The 19,552-nt window shown below is 52.6% G+C and overlaps 1 protein-coding gene across 2 annotated transcripts in view; it reads right to left on the bottom strand.

The window, feature by feature from the left end:
- The window catches only part of SFXN5 (sideroflexin 5), a 117,794-nt gene that overhangs the window by 19,573 nt on the left and 78,669 nt on the right, over positions 1-19,552 (bottom strand). Inside the window, exons 11-13 of one of the 2 annotated variants that reach the window (XM_038136161.1) lie at positions 19,173-19,288; positions 15,982-16,067; positions 3,009-3,126 (exon numbers count right to left, since the gene is read on the bottom strand). In XM_038136161.1, coding sequence (XP_037992089.1) covers positions 3,009-3,126; positions 15,982-16,067; positions 19,173-19,288 — 320 coding nt within the window. Of the gene's footprint in view, positions 1-3,008; positions 3,127-13,763; positions 14,274-15,981; positions 16,068-19,172; positions 19,289-19,552 lie in introns of those variants that run through there. The other variant, XM_038136162.1, reaches the window with a different exon arrangement.

The following is a 19,552-nucleotide window of genomic DNA, read 5'->3' as shown; positions in this document are numbered from 1 at the left end:
AAAGCCACAAGTCCAGTGGGAGTTGTCCCTGGTCATGGCAGGAAACGAGAGGGTCCTTGAGGTCCTTCCAACCCAAAGCATTGCAGAACTCCAGGATTTTGGAGGAGCAGTGGCAATGTCTCCTTGGGGATAAATGAGGTTGGTGGTACCTGCTGTGGCCTTGCTCCCCTGATTATCCTGAAAGATTTTTTTCCTGGAAATAAGGAGGAAATTGGAAATTTCCAGGAAAATTGCACCAGGGAAGGCTTAAAGTGGATGTTAGGAAGGAATTCTTCCTGGAAAAGGTGGTCAGGCATTGGAAGGTGCTGCCCAGGGCACAGGTCCCCATCCCTGCAGGGATCTCACAGCCCTGTGGACGTGGCACTTGGGGACAGGAGCATGGTGGCCCTGGCAGTGCTGGGGGAACAGTTGGACTCGCTGATCTCAGAGGGCTTTTCCAGCCTTAAAACCGCTCAGATTCCCTGGGGAAGGAGCAGAAGGGATGCTGCGTGCCCCAGCCTCCTCCCCACAGGCAGGCTGGCCGTGCTCCAGCCTCTACCTTGAGCAGGTGTGAGACCTGGCAGCGCTCCTCAGCCTTTGCCAAGCCCAGCCTGGGAGCAGAACTCGGGACCAGCACAGAGCTGATGGCCTGGAGCTGAGGCTGAGCTCCTGCCAAAAGCACTGCCAGGCTCTGGGGATGCACAGAGCCCAGGAGAGGCAGGGAAATCACATTGCTCCTGCAACTGGGGCTTGTGCAGCTTCTGACTGCAATGCTGTGTCTGCTCCTGATGGAAGGGCTCCAAAAACGATGTTGACTAATTAGAAAAAGTTTAAGGAAGAGCCATATGAATCATTAAAGCTTCAGCAAACACGTCTTTTAGCAAGAGGCTCCAAGACTGAGATAAATTCAGGTTCTTAGAGAGAAGGGACAGTTTTCTCTCAGCCTGGAGACAGCAAGAAGGACAACAGAGAATTCCCAACGTGTTTGTCAGTCAGCGCTCAAGTGTACAGCAAGATTCCCTGGCTGGAAGTCATGGATAAACCCATCCAGACTGAAAAAAATATGAATTCACGTGCAGACAGTGATACAAACTCCTGATCCAGCTGACAGGAAAAGAACCTTGTGAGAGAGTCCTTGTTTTTCTCCCTCAGGAACAGAGACCTTCTCTGGAAATGCACAGATTTACAACCAGGAAAAGCTCCAATCACCAAAATTAAAGACTTAAAATAAACCCACCCCAGCAATTTGTTCAGCTCAATTGCTCTGAGCGAGTGCATTGGTCATTCCCTGTTCCCTTGGCTGCTTTGCCTTCGTTCACCCCCAGGCTGGGTCTTCCCAGGAGATGAAACAGCAAAAAGCCCTCAGAGAAGCTCTGGGGAAGAACTTCCCCCTCAAATGCGTGGTCCAGGCTCTTGGCCTCATGGACAGAGCTTGGATTCAATATTTTACCTCTGAGGAAACCCCAGTGGGAGGCAGAGGGGCCTTCCCCTGCCTGGTGAAGCAGGAGAGGAATATTCACACAGCTCACAGAATGAGCAGGTTGGCAGAGACCTTCAGGATCATTGAGTCCAGCCCAGCCCCAGCACCCCAACTGCACCCTGGCACCCAGAGCCACATCCAGGCTGTGTTAAACACCCCCAGGGATGGGGACTGCACCACCTCCCCGGGCAGCCACTCCAGAACTTTATCACCCTTCTGGAAAACACTTTTCCCTGCTCTCCAGCCTGTATTTCCCTTGGCACAGCTCGAGGCTGTGTGCTCTGGCTGTGTCAGTGCCTGGAGACAGAGCCCAGCCCAGCTGAGCACAGGCACCTTTCAGGAGCTGGGAGAGCGATGAGGGCAGCCCTGAGTCTCCTCTTCTCCAGGCTGAGCACCCCCAGCTCCCTCAGGGCTCCTCTCAGGGTTTGTGTCCCCAGCTCCCTCAGGGGCTCCTCTCAGGGTTTGTGTTCCCAGCTCCCTCAGTGGCTCCTCTCAGGGTTTGTGTTCAGCTCCCTCAGTGGCTCCTCTCAGGGTTTGTGTCCCAGCTCCCTCAGTGGCTCCTCTCAGGGTTTGTGTTCCCAGCTCCCTCAGTGGTTCCTCTCAGGGTTTGTGTCCCAGCTCCCTCCGTGGCTCCTCTCAGGGTTTGTGTTCCCAGCCCCTCCCCAGCCTCGCTGTCCCCTCTGGATGGGCTCAAACATCTCAAAGTCCTTCCCAGCCTGCGGGGCCAGCACTGGACACAGCCCTCGAGGTGTGCCCTCAGCATGCCCGGTGCAGGGGCAGAAACCAGCTCCCCCAGGAAAGGAGGAGGGCCCACGTTGCCACGTTTCTCCTCACGGAGAAAAGCAAGGCACACTTTTTTCCCCCAAGAATATTTCTGGGATTCACATTCTCTGAACATCAGAGAAAGAAAACTCAATTCTCATCCCACCTGCTGTGCCCGTGTTGTGCCAAAGTGGAATGCCATGTGGGGATTGTTTAGAACAATACAGTGTAATAAAGTACTTAATCAGCCTTCTGATAAGCTGGAGTCAGATGCACCAATTTCTCTCCCCTCGTCGGAGTTGCCCTTGATTTGCAATGGGCCCACAGGAGTGGCGAGTCCCCCGGGAAGGCCAAGAGGCCGTGGTTTGTTGTAGTTATGATGTTTTATGAAAATCCTTTTGCCAGGATTTTCTTCTCCTGAGAAGCTGAGAGGTCCTCAGGAACAAATGTAAACAATAACTCTGGAATGCAACAGGTGCTTCCTTGATTGGTCCATGTGAGGGGTTTCTACTTAATGACCAATCAAGGATGCAGCTGTTCAGACTCTCTGGTAGTCACCAGCCTTTGTTATTCATTCCTTTCTATTCCTGTCTTGCCTTCTGATGCATTTTTCTCTCTGTTCTTTTAGTACAGTTCAGTGTGGTTTTTTTTAATATAATATATATCATAATATAATAAACCAGCCTTCTGAAACATGGAGTCAAGATCTCTCCTTCTCTTCACCCTCGTCCTGGCTGCCCTGAAGAGCACAGTTCGTCCCCCCCTGAGAGCCCCGGAGCCCACTGACCTCGGACATCTGCGGGAAGAGGCTGATGGCCAGGGGCAGGGCCAGCCCGAAGGCAGCGAGGCACACGAGGCTCTGCACCGGGAGCAGCATCCGGGGCCGGCACCTCAGCAGCGAAGTTCTGCAAGGGAAAGGCTGGGTTAGGGTTGGACACTCCAGGGACAGGGCACAGCTGGGGTCAGCACCTCAGCAGCGAAGTTCTGCAAGGGAAAGGCTGGGTTAGGGTTGGAGCACTCCAGGGACAGGGCACAGCTGGGGTCAGCACCTCAGCAGCGAAGTTCTGCAGGGGAAAGGCCAGGTTAGGGTTGGACACTCCAGGGACAGGGCACAGCTGGGGTCAGCACCTCAGCAGCGAAGTTCTGCAGGGGAAAGGCCAGGTTAGGGTTGGACACTCCAGGGACAGGGCACAGCTGGGGTCAGCACCTCAGCAGTGAAGTTCTGCAGGGGAAGGGCTGGGTTAGGGTTGGACACTCCAGGGACAGGGCACAGCTGGGGTCAGCACCTCAGCAGTGAAGTTCTGCAAGGGAAAGGCCAGGTTAGGGTTGGACACTCCAGGGACAGGGCACAGCTGGGGTCAGCACCTCAGCAGTGAAGTTCTGCAGGGGAAGGGCTGGGTTAGGGTTGGACACTCCAGGGACAGGGCACAGCTGGGCTCAGCACCTCAGCAGCGAAGTTCTGCAAGGGAAAGGCCAGGTTAGGGTTGGAGCACTCCAGGGACAGGGCACAGCCCGGGCTGGCACCTCAGCAGCGAAGTTCTGCAGGGGAAGGGCTGGGTTAGGGTTGGACACTCCAGGGACAGGGCACAGCTGGGGCTGGCACCTCAGCAGCGAAGTTCTGCAAGGGAAGGGCTGGGTTAGGGTTGGAGCACTCCAGGGACAGGGCACAGCAGGGGCTGGCACCTCAGCAGCGAAGTTCTGCAAGGGAAAGGCTGGGTTAGGGTTGGAGCACTCCAGGGACAGGGCACAGCTGGGGCCGGCACCTCAGCAGTGAAGTTCTGCAAGGGAAGGGCCAGGTTAGGGTTGGAGCACTCCAGGGACAGGGCACAGCCAGAGCCTGGGGGCAGAGATGGGACCCCAGGCTGCTGTGCCAGTCACCACTGTCAGGGCCATCCCGAGACTGTGTTAGAAAGTCCTTTTCCAACCTGGCTGTCCAAGAAGGAGTCAGAAGTCTTTGGCTGTTGCTCTCAAGGTTGTTTATTAATTGTTATCTAGAACATTTTCTGTCTGGCCTGCCGAGATCTGTTCAGCAGGTCAGCCAGGGGCACGCTGCCCTCCCACGGGGCTGGTGCTGTCTTTTATACTAAAAACTACATATTTGATATTTACAATTCTGTTCCAATACCTATCCCTGTGTTAGACAGTGACCTTCTACTCCAGACCAATCTGAAGGTGCCAACATCACCCAAATCACGGAGGCTGGGAAGAAGAAGGAAGAAGGGCAGGGCACGCCCTGATTCCTCCACCTTGGAGCCTCAGACCCCCCTGTACAAAGTCCCAAACTCCCACGTACAAAATCTTAACATTTTTCCCTTCACCCTGTGCTGTCTAAACCTGTGTGACCTTTAATTCTTCATATAAGGTTGGTAACTGGTTCCATGGGTCAGGTTCAAAGCCACAGGGGTCTTTGGCTGCACGCCAGGGTCTCTGACCCCCCTGGCCAAGGTTTGGATCATCCAGGAACATCAGGGAGCTGTCCTGGGTTCCGACAGGCTGCTCTTCAAAATGTGCTTATGGTAGACAAGATGTCACAGCAGCCTTGGGCTGTGGGTGACAGAGCCACACCTAAAGCTGCCAGCTCCAGCTGCAGGCAAGCCTCAAGACCCTTCAGTGTTGGTTACACTGCATTATTTATTTTCCTTTGCTGAGCATCTTAATACACAACAACCAATCAGTATCGTACACAACATTTTTATTATTACCCACAGTCTATCACAATACCATTACCATGTTATGGTCAATACTATCCAACCACACGAGTTAGTGTGTTACAGCTTAAGCTTAAAGCTGTTTTTCAGTTTTCTTGCAGTGGAAAGTTCTGAGATCTTTTCCCTACTCGCCCCATCAGCATGTTTGTTTGCCTGTGGTATCTTCTGCCTTTCCTAAGACCTATTTCTGCTTGGAAAAAGCATCTTTTTGTTTGTGGCCAACATATCCTTTGCTCTAGTCATAAAACCTCCTTCCAACTCAACTCAACCTTTGCTTTCTTGGTTGTGCAGTAAATGCCCTGGCTCAGCAATTGTCAGTAGACATCTGCTGCTCTTCTACATCAGAACCTGCTTCCACCTCTGCTCTGCTCTCAGTTTCCACGTTCAGAGAGCTTTCTGCCAAGCCCACACATCTGTGAGCCTTCCTGGTCAAACTTTCAGCTTTCCCAACTGGGGAGTGCAGGACACCCCTGGATGGACTCTGCTGCTCACCTGGACCTGCTGGACACCCTCATGGTGTCAGCCCCTCAGAGAACCATGGAATGGGTTGGCTTGGAAAGAGCCTTAAAGACGACCCAGCTTCATTAAAGGGCTAATAAAGCCACAGCACTGAAAATCCCTTAATTTGTTAAAATCCAACACCCGCAGAGGGTGGCGAGGACGTCTGAACATTTCCTGATCCTGGGGGATGTTTATGAGTTCAGGACTTGTTAACAGCAAACTCCTGAAGATACCTGCAAGGTCAGGTTCTGGTAATGACCCAAAAGTGACCCTTCTGATGGAACTAACACTGGAAAACGGGGACAAACATTTGGCTGTAGGAGCTGGTGTATTAAAGATATTCCAGGATACAGGGCCTCAGGCAGTTTACCAGTGTTCAAGGGGAAACTGTCGTTTGTGAAGGATTTATTCCAGAGCCATTTACAAAAAGGATCCCCATCACTCAACTGGAAAAAATGGGAATATAAACCAACACCAGGACAGGGAGTTCTGTTGGAATGCTCAGTGTGTTTGAGCAATGCGGAGAGGGAGGGTGTTTGCTGCTGGGTTATTTAGGACACAGGGAGCAGCTGGAGCTGGGCCAGGGCAGGTTTAGGTTGGATTTTAGGGACAGGTGGATCTTACCCACCCCCAGAGGGTGCTGGCACTGCCCAGGCTCCCCAGGGAATGGGCACGGCCCCGAGGCTGCCAGAGCTCCAGGAGCCTTTGGACAGCACTCCAGGGATGCCCAGGGTGGGATTTTGGGGGCTTGGGCAGGGCCAGGGGCTGGATGGGTGATCCCTGTGGCTCCAGCTCAAGATACTCCATGATTCCATGATCTCCTTCCCCCTGGGTTGGTCACAGGAGCTCTCCTTGGCCAGGGAAGGTCCAAGAGATGACACCAAGCTCTGATCATCCATCCCTGAGGTGACCTCACCAGGATTAAACCACCGCCAATCCGACGTGCACCGTTCCCAGGTGCCACCGGCCCTTCCCAGCCCAGGGCTGGCCCTGCCCTGCCCTGCCTGGGCACGGGGCTGCAGCCAGGCCGGAGCCCAGGTCACCCCAGCCCCTCGCTCCACGCCTGCTGCTGGCTCCAAGCACACCCAGGGGTCCGCTGAGAAGGAATTCATGCCCCGCTCCTGTCTCAGCCTCCCCACCCTGCTGAGAGCTGCCTTCATCTGCAGGAGCCTGGGGAGACGTGGGGAGAGCAAGCACCAGAGTGCAGCTCCTCCAGCATCTCAGCTCCTCGCTAATAAGCTCTCGAGACAGAGTTGATCCTGTCAATTTGTGCTGTGAAAACCAAACTTCTGTTCTCCAGCACCGAGCTGCTCCGTGCTGCGCAGAGCACGGCTGCACCGAGGAGCCTCCCCGAGGAGCCTGCAGGGCTTCAGCCAAGCAGGACAGCAGGCCACTGTCCCAGCAGGACAGCAGGTCACTGTCCCAGCAGGACAGCAGGTCACTGTCCCAGCAGGACAGCAGGCCACTGTCCCAGCAGGACAGCAGGTCACTGTCCCAGCAGGAAAGGTCACCTGTCCAAGGTGGACAGCAGGCCACTGTCCCAGCAGGACAGCAGGTCACTGTCCCAGCAGGAAAGGTCACCTGTCCCAGCAGAGAAGGTGACCCATCCAAGGAGGAAAAGTCACCTGTGCCAGCAGGGAAGGTGACCTCTCCCAGCAGGACAGCAGGTCACCTGTCCAAGGAGGAAAAGTGACTTGTCCCAGCAGAAGAGCAGGTGACCTGCTCCACACCCTGTAACACCTGCCCTGTTCCAGGACTGCCCTGGATAAGCCCTGATCACCCCTGGCATGGGCAGGGGCAGCTCCTGGAGCTGTGAACATCCCGGGATGCAGAGGGCAGCTCCTGGAGCTGTGATCAGCCCTGGCATGGGCAGGGGCAGCTCCTGGAGCTCTGATCACCCCTGGCATGGGCAGGGGCACCTCCTGGAGCTGTGAACATCCCGGGATGCACAGGGGCAGCTCCTGGAGCTGTGATCAGCCCTGGCATGGGCAGGAGCAGCTCCTGGAGCTGTGATCACCCCTGGCATGGGCAGGGACAGCTCCTGGAGCTGTGAACATCCCGGGATGCAGAGGGGCAGCTCCTGGAGCTGTGATCAGCCCTGGCATGCACAGGGGCAGCTCCTGGAGCTGTGATCAGCCCTGGCATGGGCAGGGGCACCTCCTGGAGCTGTGAACATCCCGGGATGCAGAGGGGCAGCTCCTGGAGCTGTGATCAGCCCTGGCATGGGCAGGAGCAGCTCCTGGAGCTGTGAACATCCCTGGCATGGGCAGGAGCAGCTCCTGGAGCTGTGAACATCCCTGGCATGCAGATGGACAGCTCCTGGAGCTGGTTTTTGTCCCGCTGAAGCTGCTGTGATCCATAGAGCCCTCGCTGGGACACTCCCAGCAGCAGATCCTCGCAGCCTCCCGGGGCTCAGTTTAGAGCCAAGGCATCGCTGCTGACACCACCCCTGACATCTTAATTTGGAGCTGCACCCTCTGTAATTATTGCCCTGTCTGGGACCTTATAATCACCCCAGTAAAACCCCAGCCAATTTAAAACGATCCCGGGTCCAGCCCCCAGGTGTGACCTCCAGGGGTGCTTCCAGCCCAGGCCAGTTCAAATTACAAGGGCCGACCTCCTAATTAGGAAGAGTTATGGCTCGATTTAAAAAGGAGAGCAGACTAATTAACACATGTAGTGTAATGTCTTAATTGGGATTCAGATTGGAGAATTTGTGCGGTTCAGAATAAATGACTCATAATTAGCCAAGAGGTCCAGTTTTCTCCTGTCCCTGGGTTCCCTGCTCCCGACACCGAGCTGGGGAGGAAGGGGAGTTAAATATTGCATTTTGTGAGCTGTCAGCTGCAGTGCAAATCCCTCTTTGCACCCATTAACCCCCCATTGGAAGGGAGTGATGAGGAGCCTCCAAAGGGCTTCACGGCAGAGGATCAGCACAGATTGAAAATCAATTAATAAAATAAAATAAAATATCTATGTGGAAATGAAATTAATGTCCGTGTGGTGAGGAGGGATTTAGTTCACACCTGACCCATGTAGTTGGGTCAGGGAATGGGGAGGTCTGGACCTTCAGAGCCCCCTGACAGCCCAACTCTGGCATCTTCTGGAGCCTGAACAACCCCAGGCTGAGTGAGGATGGGAGGGAGGCCACCCAGTCCCACCTCCCTGCTTGAGCAGGGTCCCCTGGAGCACAGAATTCAGGATTGTGTCCAGATGGGTTTGGAGTATCTCAAAAGATTCTCAAAATAGAGAGATTACAAATTGAATTACTGAGCACCTCCAGAGATGTTCAAAGAGCAGAGGAAGGAGCCTGATTTATTCACAGGAGCAAACCCCATCCCACCCCACCCTGCAGAAATGCTGGTGCTGTTTCACAGGAGAACGGGAGTTTTGGGGACCTCACCCCATGCACAGGACAGGGGCAGCTATGGAATTAAACCCTGGCTCAGATTATTCCACGAGGACTTGGAAAGTTTGGTCTCACCCTGGAAAGCTGCAGGAGGACAAGAGAATCATGGAATCGTGGAATGGTTTGGGTTGGAAGGGACCTTAAAGCCCATGAGGGACACCTCCCACTGTCCCAGGTGGATCCAAGCCCCAGTCTTGGACACTGCTGGGGATCCAGGGACAGCCACAGCAAATCTGGGAATTCCATCCCAGGGCCTGCCCACCCTACCAGCCAGGAATTCCTTGCCAAGATGCGATCCAAGCCTCCCCTCCCTCAGCTGGAGACCATCTCCCCTTGTCCTTGCACTCCCTGCTCTTGGGAAAAGTCCCTCTCCAGCCTTTCCTAGCTCCCTTTAACATGTTCATTTTGTTGTCCCCAGTTTCATAACCCAACATTTTTGCTGTGTCTCATTGCCATAACTGCTCCAGGATTCTCCCCTGACCCTCGCATGGCAAAGAACAGGAAATGTCACAACGCTTCCCTCCTCCTCTTCCCCTTTTTCCTCAAGCTTTGTTCCTTTACCCCTTCAAACCTCCTGCCATTTCCCTCTATACCCGTGGTGGTTTTGGTGGTGGTTTAAGACACCGGGAGAGGCAGGGAGAGGCTGGGAACGTTGAGCTGAGCGCCGCGGCGGCACCGGAGGCGGCCGAGCCCGCGGCTCCCGTGTCCGTAGGTACAAACACACACAGACAGTGCATCTGCTGCACAGAGACAGAGTGTTGGAGCTCTTGTAAATACACCTTCATTCAACGTTCATCACAGTGTTCATTAGTGGTTTAAATTTTGCATAATTTGGCAGCTGCCTCTGGCGTTTTTCAGGAGGTGCTGTAATTTATTCCATATGGAAGTCAGGCGCTGCACTCCCGAGGAGTTATCGGGTGCACTGAACCAGGCCTGTATTTGTCTGGGAGGAGGTGTCAGATGCTAAACTAAACATGACAGGAGTGAACCCGAGTCTCCCAGCTGACAGATTCTGTGGGGTTTCTGTGGTGTTTGCTATAAACAGGTTCAGAGGCAGCGCAGACACCGCGAGACGCCGGCGCTGCCGCGGGGCACGGGGAGTGCCGGGATCCTGGGGGATCCTGGGGGATCCTGAGCGATCCCAGACTCCTCACAGCACCCCTCCGATGTGCCGAGGAGGTTTGGGATCCCCGGATCCCCGTTCTGCTGAGCCTGTCAGGTTTCTGCTCTGCTCCCCAGCTTTTCTCACCCGTTTTGGGTCGTTTTGGGAAATCTGAGCTCTACCAGCGACCAGCAGCTCTGCTGTCCCACCCAGGCAGGCCACCACTGTCCTCACCCCGCAGCCCCAGCCCGGAGCCCCTCCAGAGGGCACAGCAGATGCAAAAGGAGGGAGGCTGGGGGTTTCTGCGCTTGATTGACACCATTAAAGGAGCAGTTTCCGTGTTTACTCTGGGAACAGCCCCAGCAGTTGAAGGTGTCACTGCTGGCAGCTGCTGAGCCCAAACAAACTTCACTGAGGGCTGGGCTGGACGGGCCCTGGAGGAAAAGCACCTGCGGGAGCAGCCTGCACTCTCTGGCAGGGGAATGTCTCCAGGAAAAGCCCAGGGACACCAGGGCCAGGGGCGGCCTCCTGCCTCACCCCAGTTCTGCAGTGACAAACAAGGCTCAAGCAGAGGAAAATGCCCTTCCAGCCCCACAAAGCACTGGCCAGCCCCCAGGAAAACCCATTTTTCCTGGTGCCACTGATTCAGCTCAGCCAGAGCAGCTCTGCAGTGCTGATCCAGCCCAGGAGCATCCTGGTTTTATGGGATTCACAGGAAAACAGCCCTGGGAACTGCTGCACGAGGAGCATCTGGAGATGAAGAACAGCAGAAATGCTCCTCTTCCATGGACAACACAACTGTTCTTCTCCCATTTCTCCCTCAGCTCCTGCCCATTGCCAGCAGCTCCAGCTTTGTCTCTTCCACACACTGCCCAGCCAGCTCCAAGGCCTTCTCCAGTGCATGCTGACATTCCGAGCTCTTGGAACCTTCTCATCCCTGCTCTGTGCTTCAGACCCTCTGAGAGGAGGTTTGAGATAGGATAAGGATGTAAGAGCTCAGGTTCCTCACTCTCTGCTCAGAGATCCCCCAAAGTGTCCCCAGCAGACGCTGGTGATGGACTGAGCTTCTCCAACTCTTGGCCAGACCACGAGGGCCAAAAATTTGGGCTGTCCCAGCACAGAGCTCTGACTCAGGCTGCACTTAGAGCTGGCCTGCCCCACACCAAGCAGCTGCAGCTCTGCAGGGAGCGGGGAGCTGCATGAGAAGCCTTGGATGGTGGCTGGGAGCAAACAGCTCCATCTCCCAAATTTCATCGTAACAACCAAACAAAGGATGCACAGAAGGGGCTGAATAAAGGGAATAAAGGGAGATGGGGATGAGGAACCCAACTTCCCGCAGTGGATGCTGCTGTCCCCACACCTGTGTGACACGGAGACACCACAGAACCCTCATTATCAGCCACCCTCATCCCTCAGACACCGCCGAGCCGATATTTTCCCGCACCAAAAGTTGCCAGCGCGGATATTATTTATAAATCTCAATGAGAATACATCTGCACGGAATAACTGACACCGTGTTCCCTGCGTGGCATATGCAGGCTGAAAATAAACATTGATTCTATATGTTGAGTGCTCCAGCAGAGCGTCCAAGCAGCAGGAAATGCATGAAACATGGGCAAGAACGGGAGCGCGGCAGTGGGAGGGAACATGGAATTGCTTGGAGAGCAGAGAGGCGGCCCCGGGAGTTAAAATACACAGCAGGCAGAGGGATGAGAGGAGCCAAGAGAGCTGAAAAAAATGGCACAAGAGACGAGAGAGGCAGCTGGGGGAGTTAAAACATGCAGATGGAGAGATGGCTGGGAGAGAGGAAAGACCTGGATCCGAGCGGAGAGACGGCGACCGGGAACTGGCCACTTAAAATAAACTTTGGGAGCAGCGAGGTGGGGAGAATTCCTGGGATCTGAAACCCTGCTGGGAGCAGGGGCTGGGCCCTGGAGGGGTGGGAGTCCCACCCAGCTGAGCACCATCACCCACCTGCACCCGGGATCACAGCGGGCACGGGGATCGTCCCCTCCTTCCCATATCCCAACTCAAACTACTCGGAGGAGTCACTCCCTTCCTTCCCCATGACCCCACATAAAAAAGAGGAATCTCTCCCTTCCTTCCCCAAATGCAAATCCATTGGAAGAATCATTCCCTACTTCCTACAATCCCAAATGTAAACTGCTTGGAAGAATTGTTCCCTTCCTTCCCCACATCCCAAATTCAAATGACTGGGAGGAATCGTTCCCTCTTTCCCACAATCCCAAATGCAAATCCGTTGGAAGGATCATCCCCTACTTCCCACAATCCCAAATGTAAATATGTTGGAAGAATCATCCCTTCCTTCCCCACAATCCCAAATGCAAATCCATCAGAGGAATTGTTCCTTCCTTCTCCACTTTCCCAAATTCAAAATACTCGGAGGAATTGCTCCCTTCCTTCCCCACTATCCCAAATGTAAATCCATTGGAAGGATCATCCCCTACTTCCCACAATCCCAAACGTAAATCTGTTGGAAGAATCATCCCTTCCTTCCCCACAATCCCAAATGTAAATCCATTGGAGGAATTGCTCCCTTCCTTCCCCACAATCCCAAATGCAAATCCATTGGAGGAATTGTTCCTTCCTTCCCCACATCCCAAATTCAAAATACTCAGAGGAATCACTCCCTTCCTTCCCCACAATTCCAAATGTAAATCCATTGGAGGAATTGCTCCCTTCCTTCCCCACATCCCAAATTCAACAAACTCACAGGAACCATCCCTTCCTTCCCACAATCCCAAACGCAAACCCACTGGAGGATCCAGATTGTGGCTCCTGATCCCAGCTCTGCAGAGTGACACCTTCATCCTTCCCATTGACAGCCCCTGTAGGGATTTCTAGAAATAAACGGATAATGCCTGCCTGGATCTCACCCCCATTAAAAACACCCTCCTCAAACTCAAACCCTACTAAATTTATCAAGTTACACTTTCCCCAAACGCTCCAAAGGTTTTTTTTTTTTCCCCCAAAATGAGCTTTCAGCTCTGAGCGAGCCCTTTAGGAGCCGGTTTGAAGATCTGTGAGTTGACTCCAGAGCCCTGAGGCACAGACAGGGATGGTCCCCATGTCCCAGGGCTGCTCCAGAGCTGCCACCAGCTCCAGCAGCGTGGCCAAGCCACACCTCACTCCCCAGCCCTGCTGCTTCTCACTCCCAGCCTTCCAGGAATCCGAGGATCCATGCTGGAAAATGCAGCAGGCACAAAGCTCCGGGCAGAATTCAGGCAGGCAAAAGCAGAGCCCGGATATTTTTATACCCACGGAGTTTTGTGGCAGCGAGAAGGAAAATTTTCTCTCACAAACGTGAATTAAAGCTTTCAATAAGTTAAAATGATGTTTTTTTTTTTTTTGAGGGCAATCTCCTGTAAGTTCACAGATAAAATCAGTTTGAGTAAGGCCTGCACTGAGCACAGGTGCATTCAGCAAAACTCGCATCAATCCAAGGATTTATGATGCCCCCGAGGACAAAGAAGTGATTTACTGGTTTTATTTTGCTGCAAAGGAAGGAGCAAATTTCACCATCAGTTTATTTTCGCCCCAGGTGCCAATCCAATTTTACTGCCGGGTTTATTTCAGCTTGGGGATGGCCCAGGATGGGCCCTCCGTGTGTCCTGCTGGAGACAATAATTTATTAATTTAGACAGGAGAAATTTTCTACAAATTTCCCCAATTTTTTTTGCGCATAAAGGATTTTATCTGTGGATGCTCAGCAATAAAATCATTTGAACCAATAAAATAATTTGTCCTGGGTGTTGATTTTTTTTTTTTTTGGGGATGGTTAAATGGGAACCAGTTAAACCAGTGGGAACACACAAAACCACCTCAGTGCAAAGCCTCAGTTCCTACACACAGCTTGGAGTAAGCCCTGAGCAAATTACTCCAGAGTCAGGCATGGTCACTCCCAGGCACATTCCCAGCAGATCCTGCAGGTAAATCCTGGCTTTGTGGGTGACAAAGGGACTTGGAGCAGGGATGAGGCTGCAGAGATTTTGTCCAGAAGGAGAATGAAATAAAATTCAAATGTTTTGCACAAAATTAGGGGGGCTGGAACCCGCTCCTCCTTGGAATTAGATGGTATTTAAGGTCTCTTCCTACCCAAACAATTCCATGATTCCATGATAATCTCTCCGAACACCAGCTGAGCCCTTTTAATCTCTAATGTTTCCTAAAAATCATGAGCAGTTTTCCACTGAATTCAGGGGGCTTTGTCTCACACTGACCTTCCACCACGCGTTATTCCGACTGCTGGGCTCTCAGGGTGAGTTACAACAATCACGGCAATATAAAACTGCAGCTAGCTGGACACTGGTCCTGAATGATGGAAATGGATTGAAATGATGGAAAGGATTGGTCTCAAATGCGGAAATTCAATGAGCAAAACAATTCTATTTAATAAGGAAGAAGTTCTATTCTGTTTGAAATGTGAGGGGAGACCTTGTGGCTCCCCCCAAGGAGGGGACAGGAGGGGACAGCTGGGGGGGTCGGGCTCTGCTCCCAGGGAACAGGGACAGGAGGAGGGGGAGCAGCACCAGGGAGGGTTTAGGATGGATCTGGGGGAAATTCCTTCATGGGAAGGGTTGTTAAGCACTGGAAGGGGCTGGATTCCCCATCCCTGGGGGGATTTCAAAGCCTGTGGGAAATGGATTTCCAGAAAATTCTCAAAGCTTGACAGAAGGCCCTCCCAGTGTACATCTGTATGCAAAGCTTGAGATAAGAAATGCTGACTTAGAAATGACGTGGAATAAAACAGACATTGTTGAGAGAGAAATTAAACTAGAAACAAGTTCCAGAAGATAACCCTGCAAAAAAGACTAGATACTTTAGGGAAATAGAACTATAAAAGATAAATTGTAAAACCCACAAGGGTTTACCCACAAATAATTAGCTTTAAAACATTTACAGCACAGTGGAGCTAAAGCTAATAAGCCAAGAAATGCTCATAGTGTGTTATAATTAAGAAACAGCTTCTGATTGCAGTAACATAACTTATAACATCTGTATTATCCCACCTTTCACATGAGACTAAAAATAAAATAAAAGTTTTTAAAACCCCATCTCTAAACCAGAATAAGACATAACCCAACAAAAGCCCTGTGGATGTGGCACTTGGGGACATGGGACAGCGGTGGCAGTGCTGGGCTGGATGACCTTGGAGGACCTTTCCAACCGTTCCATGATCCCATAAAATGGTTGGACTCCATGACCTTGGAGGACCCTTCCAACCCAAACCACTCCATGATTCCATAAAATGGTTGGACTCAATGACCTTGGAGGACCTTTCCAACCATTCCATGATTCCATGGAATGGTTGGACTGGGTGACCTTGGAGGACACTTCCAACCCAAACCACTCCATGATTCCATGGAATGGTTGGACTGGGTGACCTTGGAGGACCCTTCCAACCCAAACCACTCCATGATTCCATAAAATGAATGGACTCAATGACCTTGGAGGACCTTTCCAACCATTCCATGATTCCATAAAATGGTTGGACTGGGTGACCTTGGAGGACCCTTCCAACCCAAACCACTCCATGATTCCATAAAATGAATGGACTCAATGACCTTGGAGGACCTTTCCAACCATTTCATGATCCCATAAAATGGTTGGACTGGGTGACCTTGCAGGACCTTTCCAACCGTTCCATGATCCCATAAAATGGTTGGACTCCATGACCTTGGAGGACCCTTCCAACATAAACCATTCCATGATTCCATGGAATGGTTGGACTGGGTGACCTTGGAGGACCTTTCCAACCCAAACCATTCCATGATTCCATAAAATGAATGGACTCAATGACCTTGGAGGACCTTTCCAACCATTCCATGATTCCATAAAATGGTTGGACTGGGTGACCTTGCAGGACCTTTCCAACCCAAACCATTTCATGATTCCATAAAATGAATCGACTCAATGACCTTGGAGGACCCTTCCAACCCAAACCACTCCATGATCCCATAAAATATCCACCCTGGCACCCTCTGAGGCCCTTCCCTCCCTTCCCCCCAGGCAGACTCACTTCTCCAGCACGGACATGATGATGGGAGGTAGAACCAGTATAGGCATGGGCAGGACCACTCTGGTCAGGGCTGTTTCCAGCAGGGCCTGCAGAGCAAACACAAACAAGCAAACAATTCCAGACATCCCAAACCAGCCCAGGAGGGATCTGCCAGGCTCAGGATGGCTCTGCTGATGGCACTGAACTGTCACCCCAGAGTCTGCAGCAGCTGACAAACCTCAGAGCAGTAGAGAATTGGAAAATCGTGCCCGGATAACGATTCTCCAAGCTCACTTTAAAAGCAGGTTCAGCTGTCACGTACAGGGGGTCAAATTGCCAGGCCAAAGAGACTTGGATACCTTTTGATGCAGAAAACATCTGGGTTTATCATCAATCATCCCATCTGAGTAGAGCTAGAGCTTGGCCAGAGCCCAAACTCCAATTGGTGGATGTCATTTATGTCACTGATGGGAATGAGAGCAATGTCACTTACGTCACTGATGGGAACGAGATGGGAATCACTGATGGGAAATGTGGGGGGAACACTGCAGGGGAGATGTTGTGGGGGAGATGTAGGGAAATGTTGTAGGGGAGACATTGTGGAGGAAATGTAGGGAAATGTAGAGGAAAGGTTGGAGGGGAAATGTTGGAGGGAAATGTTGGAGGGAGATGTTGGAGGGGAAATGTTGGAGGGGAAATGTTGGAGGGGAAATGTTGGAGGGGAAATGTTGGAGGGGAAATGTTGGAGGGAAATGTTGGAGGGAAATGTTGGAGGGAAATGTTGTAGGGGGAATAATGTAGGGAAATGTTGGAGGGAAATGTTGGAGGGGGAAATGTTGTAGGGGGAATAATGTAGGGAAATGTTGGAGGGAAATGTTGGAGGGGGAAATGTTGTAGGGAAATGTTGTAGGGAAATCTTGTAGGGAAATGTTGGAGGGGAAATGTTGGAGGGGAAATGTTGGAGGGGGAATGCTGTAGCGGAAATGTTGTAGGGAATGAGAGCATCCCACTGATGGGAATGAGAGCAATGTCACTTATGTCACTGATGGGAACAAGAGCATCAGCAGCACTGCCAGCCCTGCCAGGAGCTTGTTGGTCCCAACACTCTGGGTCACAAACCCCGCAGAATTCACAGAGACACACGGGAGCTTCCCTGATTTCACCTGGGGTGGCCAAAAGTGTCCAAATATCCCAGAACATTCCTACACAGACAGCTCAGGGCTGCCTGCAGGGAGAAAGGGACGTGGGACTGCTGCCTGGAGAGGTGGGAGGGGAAATGTAGGGGAGATGTAGGGGAAATGTTGTAGGGGAAATGTTGTGGGGCAATGGTTGTAGGGGAAATGTTGTGGGGCAATTGTTGGAGGGGAAATGTTGGAGGGGAAATGTTGGAGGGGAAATGTACGGAAATGTTGTGGGGGAAATGTTGTAGGGGAAATATTGTAGGGAAAAGGCTGTAGGTGAAATGCTGTAAGGGAAATGTAGGGGAAATGTTGTGGGGGAAATGTTGTGGGGGAAATGTTGTGGGGGAAATGCTGTAGGGAAATGTTGTAGGGGACATATTGGAGGGGAAATGTTGCAGGGAAATGTAGGGGACATGTTGGAGACGAAATATCCCACCATGGGTTGAGCAGCATTTTCAGCCCTTCCTGCCTGAGCTGAGCTTTGATCTCAGCTCTGTGCTGGGGACGCAGCTCCTCACTGCTGCTCCAGGAATTGTTTCCCATCGCTGCTGGGTCATTCCCTGCAGGGATTTGGGACATGCAGGGCTCTCCTCTCCCAGGAAAACCCCAGCCATGGAGCTGCACTGTGCCTCCACGAATCTTCCTTCCTGGCCAGGCTCACCAGAGGGAGCAACCAAGGCAGGGTTTGGATTTATTGAGGCCCAGAGATCCTTGCAGGGCCTGCAGGGGCTCCAGGAGAGCTGCAGAGGGACTGGGGACAAGGGACAGAGGGACAGGAGCCAGGGAATGGCTGCCACTGGGAAAGGGGAGATTGGGCTGGGATCTTGGCAAGGAATTGCTGGCTGGGAGGGTGGGCAGGGGCTGGGCTGGAATTCCCAGAGCAGCTGGGGCTGCCCCTGGATCCCTGGCAGTGCCCAAGGCCAGGCTGGGCACTGGGGCTTGGATCCACCTGGAGCAGCGGGAGGTGTCCCTGCCATGGCAGGGGTGGCACTGGGTGGCATTTAGGATCCCTTCCACTGAAAGCATTCCATGATTTTGTCACAGGGACATCTAGGTCACAGCAAACCCTCACACAGGGACAGCTGTGTCACACTGAGGATCTGCCATGTTTCACATGGCAAAAACCAGGATAACCTATCCAGGATGAAGAGCTGGGATTGGATGGCAGCTGAGCAGAAATTCCCAGAACTCCCAAATTTTACATTTAAGCTCCACCTGCATCGCTCTCACAGCGCCTTCACTTTTAATCTTCATTTTCTCTCTCAACCATCAGGACGGAGAGGGGAAAGCAGGTCCTGGAGCCAGTTAATGGAAGTGAGGAAAACTGGCTCCAAGAAGTGTCTCTGAGCCCTTCACCAGATTGTTTTAATCCCCCTGTTAACCAACAATATGGAGAGCTATTCGAGATCTCCCCGTTCCTGCCGAGGACTGCAGAGCTGTACATTAATTGCTGTCTCTGGAGTGCCTTGGACAGAAGGAGGGAGGGAAATGCCAAGCATTATATTATTAACTCCTGTGCCTGGGCGTGTGCTCAGCACAGCTTCATCTCAGGGAGAGCCCACTTGGAAACAACAGCTCAGGGGGTGCTCAGGAGCCAGAGCTGCACCCGGGGAGGGAGAGGGAGCGATTCCAGGCAGGTGGCACAGAGGGGGTTACAGGGAAAGCAAACCAGCTGTAAATGAGCTTAAAAACATCTGGCTGCCCTCAGCCAGCTTTGGCTGGCAGGTTTTGGTGCAGGATTGGCAGGGAAGGGTTGAGAAGCTGCTCAGCTCCGAGCCTGAGTCCTCCTCATTTGGGAAAAGGTGTGAGGGATCTTTGCTGGGTATTCCACAAGGAATTCCCGGGGAAGCGCCAGGAACAGGATCTATCCTGTCACTGTGCCCTTCCAAACCACCAGGGCCAGCCCCCAAATTTCCGTGTCCTCTGCATCTCCTCCATTCCCAGCTGCTGGAGCCATGGATTGCAGAGGCTGTGGGATGTGTTGGGCCTGGAATCAGCTGCTTCCCAGCTCTCCCAGCTCCTGGCACTCACGTGTTTGGCAGCAACTCTGGAAGAGCCGACGATGTTCCCATTATTGTCCAGCACATCAATTCCTTCCTCCAGCTCCGTGTGCCTCATCAGGACCACGTTGCAGATGTTGGCACTGGCTGAGGAGGAGAAAGGCAGGAGGATCAGCCCTGCCCAATCCCCACTGGCAGCTTCTGTTTGCCCTGACAGCCCTCCGGATCTCCTCCCCTCAATCTGCTGAGGTGAAGTGCTCTGATCCCCAAAAAAAGATGGAATTCTCAAGGAGAGAAGTGACCAGGTTTATTTTCCTCTGGGGCAATAAGGGTAAATGGGCCCACAGGAAGGTGTAGTGCAAGGTGTCCTTACCTGTGGTCGGAACTTGATGGTCTTTAGGTCCCTTCCAG

This window comes from Motacilla alba, chromosome 4, assembly GCF_015832195.1.
Source record: "Motacilla alba alba isolate MOTALB_02 chromosome 4, Motacilla_alba_V1.0_pri, whole genome shotgun sequence".
NCBI classification, from domain to species: domain Eukaryota; kingdom Metazoa; phylum Chordata; class Aves; order Passeriformes; family Motacillidae; genus Motacilla; species Motacilla alba.
The sequence above is the reverse complement of the archived record's forward strand: the minus strand, read 5'-3'. Positions and strand labels throughout refer to the sequence as shown.